The sequence below is a fragment of the Pseudophryne corroboree genome, chromosome 3, assembly GCF_028390025.1.
Source record: "Pseudophryne corroboree isolate aPseCor3 chromosome 3, aPseCor3.hap2, whole genome shotgun sequence".
Lineage (NCBI taxonomy): Eukaryota > Metazoa > Chordata > Amphibia > Anura > Myobatrachidae > Pseudophryne > Pseudophryne corroboree.
Window position 1 is genome coordinate 266,314,763 of NC_086446.1, and position 8,843 is coordinate 266,323,605.

An 8,843-nucleotide genomic window follows, 5' to 3' on the forward strand; every position below is an offset into this window, starting at 1 on the left:
TTTTAGTCATGTTCGGGATACATTTTTCTTTTTTGACTGTTCTATGTAAGTGCATTCAGGGTGCATCAACTCACTTGAAATGTCCTTTATTCATATAAGATACAATATAACTAAGTTTTGTGTCTGTACATAGCAATTTTTTTTTGAGAAATATACTTCTAGGGACTGTTTATGAACTATGAAGACGGGAAAAAATAAATTCTGAATTTTTGTTTCTCTGTCTGTTCCGGCATCACACAAAAACTACTGGATGAATTTGGATCGCGTTTTCACTATTGTATAACTTATTGACCTACAGTAAAAAGAAACTGGTGTATGTATGTATGTATGTATGTATGATCTCCATGTGACATCAGGGAGAGAAGCAATAGAGGAAAAACCAGACGCATGATACTCGGTGAAAACGCTCTTTGCTGCAGGGGTAGATCTCAGGACCAGCTGCTTCTACTATGGGCAGCATTACGTTGCTTGCTCACGAGTTAGTAGCCCCAAGCATCTGTTTGCGTTAATCCCTGAAGGAAAAACGGCAAATATTGTTTACACAGAAATTATGTGATCTCTGTGTACAATATTAAATATTCAGCACATCACAATATTAGATGGCACTACTGTCTTTGTAAAATTAGTTCAGCTGAGCAATAACAGACATCCATACGAGCAAAGCCGCAGGCAAAAACGAGTTACCAATAAGAATGCATCCATATATGAGGGGGTAACCAAAAGAAATAGGTATTAATGATGTATTAATTATTCGTAAATTTTGAAACTTCAGTCACCATCAAAGTACTCTCCACTTGAATCAACACATTTGTTTAAACGTTTTTTCTATTGCTCAAAACATTTTTTAAACTCATCTTCGGTGATGCCTTTTAGTGCTTTGCCGTTTTTTGTTTCACCTCTTCAATATCAGCAAAACGTTTACCTTTAAGGTCTCTTTTCATCCGAGGAAATAAAAAAAAGTCGCATGGGGCGAGATCAGGTGAATACGGTGGATGAGGCAAAGTTGTCATGCCACGATTCCACTTTCTTTGGGTCCCCCCTCGTAGAGATTAAATCATTAGTGGAAATTTACTAAGATCCAATCCATTCTAGCTTTCTTCTTTTTTTTCTAAGTGTGATCTTGGGAATTTAGTACTGAACACAAATCTCGGCAGTGTTGGGGCTATTCGTATTAAGATACACAGCCGTCCTCAAAAATACGAATCAATAGACCATCGGTCAAACACGGCTGTTATTGTATACAACGCGGGAATTTACTAAGAATTTGTATTTGCCGACAATAGCCAAACACTGCCAGGAAAGCATAGAATTCGTACAAAAATTGAACGTTCAAAAAGACCAGCTGTTGGTACTTGTGGTTCTCCAAATACCAGCAAGCAGGGGATGCTTGCTGGGACTTGTAGTTCCACAACAAAGGACAATATTCTTTTTTTTTTTTTTACACAATTTTGGCCATCAGCCCCCCATCCACAGCCCAGGGATGGGCGGGACAGCCTAAAGCTTCACCCCTGGCCCTTGGGTGCCTGGAGGGGGAGACCCCTTGATTTAAGGGGTCCCCACTCCCCCCAGGGAACCCCAGACCGGGGTGACTAGTTGGAGGGAGTGATGCTTTGGCCACAGGGACCTATATAAACATGTCCCCTGGCTGCGGCTTCACCTCCCTGGCTAGTGGAGCCTGGTGCTGGTTTTAAAAATACGGGGGACTCATACATCTTTTGTCCCCAAAATTTTTGGAACCAGGACCGGCCTAAGAGCCCGGTGCTGGTTGTCTAAATACTGGGGGACCCTACTCAATTTATCCCCGGTATTTTAACAGCCAGGATTGTTCACAATGAATCCCTGCATGGATCTCACTGATCCGGCCGGGCCTCATTGTGTTAAGTCCGACAGTGTTTTACTATTCTCTCCCATAAAACACTGCTGGCAATACGAATTACACTGACATCGGTGCATTTGAATTGAAAAAACACGGTACTTTAGTAAATTACAGTGTTTTTTTCTCAAAAAGTTGCAATCGTACACTGCCGATGTCAGCTGAGACTGTCAGAAATGAGATTCTTAGTAAGTATACCCCATCCTGTTTTATGACAGATGTATCTGTATATTTGTAATGTACCTATACATGTATATGTGTTCTTGATAGGAACTGTAATATAGACAGTGCATTTGACATGTATTTTCACTCACGATTCTACTAGTGCTTTTCAAAGCAAAAAACAAAACAAAAACACTAGTGGGTAAGAGACACTTGCACTATTATGCAGCAGCTTGACATACCTTACAATTCTTAATTTCAAGCTTTTAACTATGGAAATAATATTTTACAGATGAGTTTGCTAATAGTCTGTACTGTGGTTAGACATGATAGTCTTACTGTGTAGGTGATAATGAATCAGTACACAGAGTATCTTCCAGCCAGTTTCCAGATCAATCATTAGCTCTTAAAGGAATTTTGTTGTTCATAAAATCTATTATGACATTTGTTTGTGGGCAGAAAGTCAGAACAGATCAATATGACGACAGAACATACCTACAGGAGGGGGGTGGGGGGTAGAGTGAGCCTGGGGGTGGGGCTTCAGACACTTTAGAGTGTTTAAAAGAAGCTGCATCCTACATGTATTATCAGAAGACACAGAGAAGAAAATCTTGACTTGAAAAAGAACAAGGAATTACTTTCTACACCATATACTCTATCCTTGTAAGTACACAAATGTTACATTTTTAAGTAATGTTATTTGCAATACTATTCTATTTCATTTATTTTTCACTGAACTGTCACTGAAATGTAGTTGTTTAATTCATCAATAGCGTATGCCTTGTGTCTAGTGTTCACACAGTAGTTTAAATTATAAGATAGAAGTTGGAAATATTTGGGATTGAAAATGTTGGGCTACCGAGGCAAAATAGCCACACAATAAGGTATCCCTGCAGAGCTTGCAATCTATTATTACAAAGCAAACATAAATACATATACTGTAGATGGTAAGCTCCACTGTTGCAGGGACTGATTTGAATAAGTAAATTTTCTCTGTAAGTACTGTGTAATATGTAGGGGTTGGGGCAGAAATGCCTGCAGTCATTATACCGACCACGGCATCCCGATGTTTACAATCCCGACAGGGATTGGGAAAGCATGCTGCCCCTCACCTCCTGTCCCTAGCCCCCGCTTCCCGCAGCTGAAACCTAACCCCCCCTTACCCGCAGCCTAACCCTAACCCTCTCCCCACAGTCTAATCCTAACTTCCCCCCCCCCCCCCACGTCATGCCAGCAGTCATTCAGGATCCCAGCACCAGGATTGCAAACTCATTGGCATTTCAAGCAGTGCAGGATTCCGGCATTGGTATTTCAACAGCCGGGATCCCGACAGAGGGATCCTGACTGGATCCCATATGTAGGTACTCTGTAGTTTGCTGGTGCATATGGTAATTCTGATCAAATGTTATAAATGTAATTATAGCCCTATATCCCTGCCTTCACTGTCAAACTCTTCATGGCTACGGAAGGACCGTTGGGTTGACAATGGGTCCAATTCAGAGTTGGTCACAGCAGCAAATTTGTTAGTAGTTGGGCAAAACCATGTTGCACTGCAGGGGGGGGGGGGGGGCAGATATAACGTGCAGAGAGAGTTAGATTTGGGTGGGGTGTGTTCAAACTGAAAGCTAAATTGCAGTGTAAAAATAAAGCAGCCAGTATTTACCCTGCACAGAAACAAAATAACCCACCCAAATCTAACTCTCTCTGCACGTGTTATATCTGCCTCCCCTGCAGTGCACATGGTTTTGCCCAACTGCTAACAAATTTGCTGCTGCGATCAGATCTGAATTACCCCCTATATCAGTAGTAAATTAAAATAAATCTTACAGTCCAAAAAAAGAAGAGAGTGCAGTGATCCTCTCCTTGCATCAGAACCTCCACCCCACCCTCAAAAAAAGCTTCCAAAGCCTGACAATATAATTGGCAGACTTGGTAGACATTTTCTTGTATCAGATGTTAAGTAGCTCTGTTTCTTAAGACCTCATATGTCCTACCTATTGCTCCACAATTCTAGAACAGATACAGACCACCACAATGCCATCCCAGCAGAAGACAAATCTCCTGATTTCAGGCATTATGACTAAGGGAAACCTGAACAGCTTATGCCCAGATGTGGTTGATTTCATAGCCACCTATACTCGGATCTGCCTGCCAGAGAATATCCACATCTGCGACGGCTCAGAGGAGGAGAACAAGAAGTTCCTCCACCAGATGGAAGAAAGTGGCATGATCAAAAGGCTCCACAAATATGAGAACTGGTGAGTAAGGAGCTTTGCCATGAGTATGATGAGTATAGGAAAAATCTAGCAATGTAACATACAACATTACATGTTGGGATTTATAGTTCAACAACAAGTTAAGAGACTCAGCTTGCTGAACCCTAATGTTGGAGGAGAAATAGGAACCTTGAAATAGCACCATAAAAAACATGAAAAAAAAAACAAGTAAATTAATTGATCACTATTGACATTGTAGTTATATTAGTCTATGTATCTATATATAATCTGTAAGTGTAACTGTATGGCTTTGAAAAGGTCCTGTGTCGACTGAGACATTAATGGCAATAAAGAATTTATGTTCTGTGATGAAGGCAGTGACGTTATTGCAGTTTTCTTTAGTGTGTTGTAATTGGGTCCATCGATGCTGACGCTTTGCTGTCTTTCTATGAACTAGTTGGCTAGCTCTAACAGATCCGCGGGACGTGGCAAGAATTGAAAGCAGGACAGTAATTGTTACCCAAGAGCAAAGAGACACAGTTCCTATTGCTAAAAGTGGAATCAGCCAACTAGGTCGCTGGATGTCAGAAGAGGATTTTAGAAAAGCCTTTAAATCCAGATTCCCTGGCTGCATGAGAGGTACAGTGACAGCTATTTTCTATATGTTGCAGTTAACACTATCACTTGTAAATAAATTGTAAGTTAAAACAAAAAAGTATAATTGCTTGTATGGCTTTGTTTATTCACAGGTCGCACAATGTACGTCATCCCATTTAGTATGGGGCCCATTGGCTCTCCACTCTCCAAGATTGGCATTCAGCTGACAGATTCTCCCTATGTTGTTGCGAGCATGAGAATTATGACCCGTATGGGCACCAGTGTCCTGGAGGCTCTAGGGGATGGAGAATTTGTTAAATGCCTTCATTCTGTAGGATGTCCATTACCAATGGAAAGTAAGTAAGCGCATTCTGTATAAGCTAATAACAACCCAATATTTAGTGATGAAAGAAAAATGTGAAGGGCTAATAGTTTCTATATAAAAAAGTGCTAAATCCGGGCATATGTTTTGTAGAACCTATGGTGAACAACTGGCCATGTAACCCTGAGCTGACACTCATCGCACACATCCCAGACCGCAGAGAGATTATCTCCTTTGGAAGTGGGTATGGTGGAAACTCTCTCTTGGGGAAGAAATGCTTCGCTCTCAGGATTGCCAGTCGGATTGCCAAGGAAGAGGGTTGGCTGTCAGAGCACATGTTGGTATGAAAATACAACATTTTCCTTTCTTTGCTCTATACATCTTGAATGGTTTTCAATGAACAGATTCAAATATGAGTTGTGTGTTGCCCAGGGAATATCATTGTAATATCATTACTCATTGGCCCCTCTAGATTCTGGGAATCACCAACCCAGAAGGAAAGAAGAAGTATTTTGCTGCTGCGTTCCCAAGTGCTTGTGGGAAAACCAACCTGGCCATGATGAAGCCATCCCTTCCAGGCTGGAAGATTGAGTGTGTGGGTGATGACATTGCCTGGATGAAGTTTGACAAGAATGGTAATAAATCATTCATATTTCTAGCATTGTCCAATAATACACACTCCAGTGCTAACAATTAGTGGCAGTATGCAACAAACTGCAAAACTCAATCTGGCTGCCTTTAGGAAAACAAAATTTATGGAGTGTCTTGCAAAACACAATCTGTATTGTAATTATGTTGCATTTAATATAATTACTTTGAATGGCAGCTGCTCTGAAATACTCATGTTTCGTGTCTTGTACATTCAAAAACATTAATTAGCTATATCTAGGTAAATCTGTTTTTCAGTTTTATTAACAGATGTTTACATGGTGCCTACATATTCTGCAGCACTTTGCAAAGATATTTAGATCCAGATCAGTCCCTGCACCATTGCAGCTTACAATCTATATTCCGCACTATACAGAAACTTACACACACACACACACACACACACACACACACACACACACACACACACACACACTTGTTGTTTTTTATCAGAAGCCAATCAATCTGCCAGTATGTTGGAGGAACCCTGTTCAAATAAAAAGAGAGAATACAAACTTTCTGTTGTTCCACTGTTCACGCCAATAAATCCCCTTATTTGTAGGTAATCTCCGGGCCATTAACCCTGAAAATGGCTTTTTTGGTGTGGCTCCTGGGACATCCGTGAAGACCAACCCTAATGCCATGGAGACCATTTCGAAGAATACAATTTTCACTAATGTGGCAGAGACAAGTGATGGTGGTGTCTACTGGGAAGGCATGGGAGAGACACTGGAACCTGGAGTCACATTGACCTCATGGAAAAACAAGGAATGGAGCCCTGAATCTGGTAAGGGCAGAATAGGACAGTCATATAGCCAGTAATACACTAAATCGCATTTTATGGATCACAACTATGGCCCTGACCCAGAGTTGCACATAAAGCGGCTGCAATTATGGTCACTTTCTGTATTCAGAAATTGCACCTTTATTCACAGTTAGCCTCATATATATGTGATCGCTTCACTCCCATCCAGCTGCTGGTGAAAGAAGTCATCATCAGCATGCATTTGCACCAGCCCTATTCTTGGTGCAAGAGATCTAAGTGATGTTGGACAGATCTCTGCTTTAGAGTTTAGTCCTTAATCGCCTGCCATTCTTTCAATACACCCATAACACGGCCATTGCAAACTTATCCAAGTGCATATGCCCAGCAGCTGACACACTTTACAGCAGCGAGATCTTGCTCAGAAGTTCTCACTACCCCATAGGGTAGCAAGCACTTTTGAGCATATCAGGGTGCGAAACATCCGGGCGAAGGGTGTGAGGCAATTCACACCCTTCACTGGCAATTGAATTCCCCCCTTTAACTTAATGAAAGACCCACTTATAACATTTTGTTTTTATACTATTAAATTGCTGTGGCAAAATGTATTGTAACACCAGTTACTGTTACAGGTGAACCTGCTGCTCATCCCAACTCTCGATTCTGCACTCCAGCCAGCCAGTGCCCCATTATTGACCCAAAATGGGAATCTTCTGAAGGAGTACCCATTGAGGGCATCATTTTCGGTGGACGTAGACCTGCTGGTAAGTAGATTGAAAAAATTTCATGTGAAACATTTTGGTCATCAGTATATTTATTACAGGCTGTAGCACATAAGATTATGACATTTTGCAGTGTATTTTTAGCTTTGATAGGCTATTTTGACTGATTATTGCTTTTTATGACCAAATTGCGTTTTTTATTTTAAGGTGTGCCACTGGTTTATGAAGCGCTGAGTTGGCAACATGGTGTTTTTATTGGTTCAGCAATGAGATCAGAAGCAACAGCCGCAGCTGAGCATAAAGGTAAATAATTGTATATACAGCATGCCAGCACTCCATACAGTATTGCACAGCATGTATTAATAATATTCTATTTCAATGACTGACAAGTTACCTGGTTTATTTACAGGCAAGATTATCATGCATGACCCATTTGCCATGAGGCCTTTCTTTGGATACAACTTTGGACGATATCTCACCCACTGGCTCAGTATGGAGCACCTTCCATCTGCCAAGCTGCCGAAGATCTTCCATGTCAACTGGTTCCGCAAAGACAAGCAGGGAAACTTCTTGTGGCCAGGCTATGGTGAAAACATCCGTGTCCTTGAATGGATGTTCAACAGGATTAATGGGGAAGACTGTGCCAAGAAAACGCCCATTGGCTACATTCCTTCTGAAGGGTCTATGAATCTGAAAGGGCTTGGGGATATTAATATGGAGGAGCTGTTTGAAATATCCAAGGAATTTTGGGAAGATGAAGTGAAAGACATCAGCAATTACTTAGATGACCAAGTTAATGCCGATCTCCCATACGAAATAGAATGGGAGCTAGAATCATTACAGGAGAGATTGAAGCAGTTGTGAGAGACGGTGAGGTTAGATTACAGTACTTAAGTGTAGACTTCAGAAAATAATACTTTTCTGAACTTTGAATCTGGGTCCCCAGCTAAATCAATAAGCAGATCATCTATACTGAATAGCACATTTTCCTGGGCTTTTAGATGTAATGGGGTGACCTTCATAGTAGTGTATACTGTATATTGCCTTCCAGTCTTTATATATTTTACAGTATGATCTTTAAGGATATACAGTAAATAGTAGAGGGAGAACTTTAAAGAAGAAGTGCATATTTCCCACTGGAGGTTGGAGAGAATGAAGAAGTGTGCAGCAAAGAGGAAATATTCACAATGTTAAGAGTTTGAGGGGGAAAAAGAGACAAAGTAGGAGAATTTAGGAGACTATATTATTATTATTATTATTTTATATACTTCTTGTTGGACGTCTAGTTTTGATTATTTTAACCATTTTTATATCCAAGTTATTCTATGTGTATATATATATATATATATATATATATATATATATATATATATGGGAACATTTTATTTCATTATGTTATCAATGTTGCTTAGTGCATACAAATATATTTTTTATAAAAAAAAAATTAGATACGACTCTCGTGTTTTTTATGTATATCTGAACAGACAGGGTGGTATCAAATTGATAATCTCTTCTGGAAGTACTGAGATGATGAGCTACA

The 8,843-nt window shown here is 40.3% G+C and overlaps 1 protein-coding gene across 1 annotated transcript; it reads left to right on the plus strand.

The window, feature by feature from the left end:
• Positions 1 to 4,055: 4,055 nt before the first annotated feature.
• Positions 4,056 to 8,533, plus strand: PCK1 (phosphoenolpyruvate carboxykinase 1). Its single transcript, XM_063963482.1, has 9 exons — positions 4,056 to 4,293; positions 4,709 to 4,890; positions 5,001 to 5,204; positions 5,324 to 5,511; positions 5,643 to 5,805; positions 6,381 to 6,605; positions 7,214 to 7,345; positions 7,511 to 7,606; positions 7,713 to 8,533. The coding sequence occupies exons 1-9, from the start codon at positions 4,070 to 4,072 to the stop codon at positions 8,165 to 8,167; spliced, it is 1,869 nt and encodes a 622-aa protein (XP_063819552.1). The 5' UTR covers positions 4,056 to 4,069; the 3' UTR covers positions 8,168 to 8,533.
• Positions 8,534 to 8,843: the final 310 nt, after the last annotated feature.

Excerpts from the sequence above, each read along its gene's own strand:
- PCK1 (XM_063963482.1), top strand. The coding sequence starts at position 4,070 with ATGCCATCCCAGCAGAAGACAAATCTCCTGATTTCAGGCATTATGACT. Across the intron at positions 5,205-5,323 it reads ATGTCCATTACCAATGGAAA|AACCTATGGTGAACAACTGG; the intron begins GTAAGTAAGCGC and ends TATGTTTTGTAG. Across the intron at positions 6,606-7,213 it reads GGAATGGAGCCCTGAATCTG|GTGAACCTGCTGCTCATCCC; the intron begins GTAAGGGCAGAA and ends TTACTGTTACAG.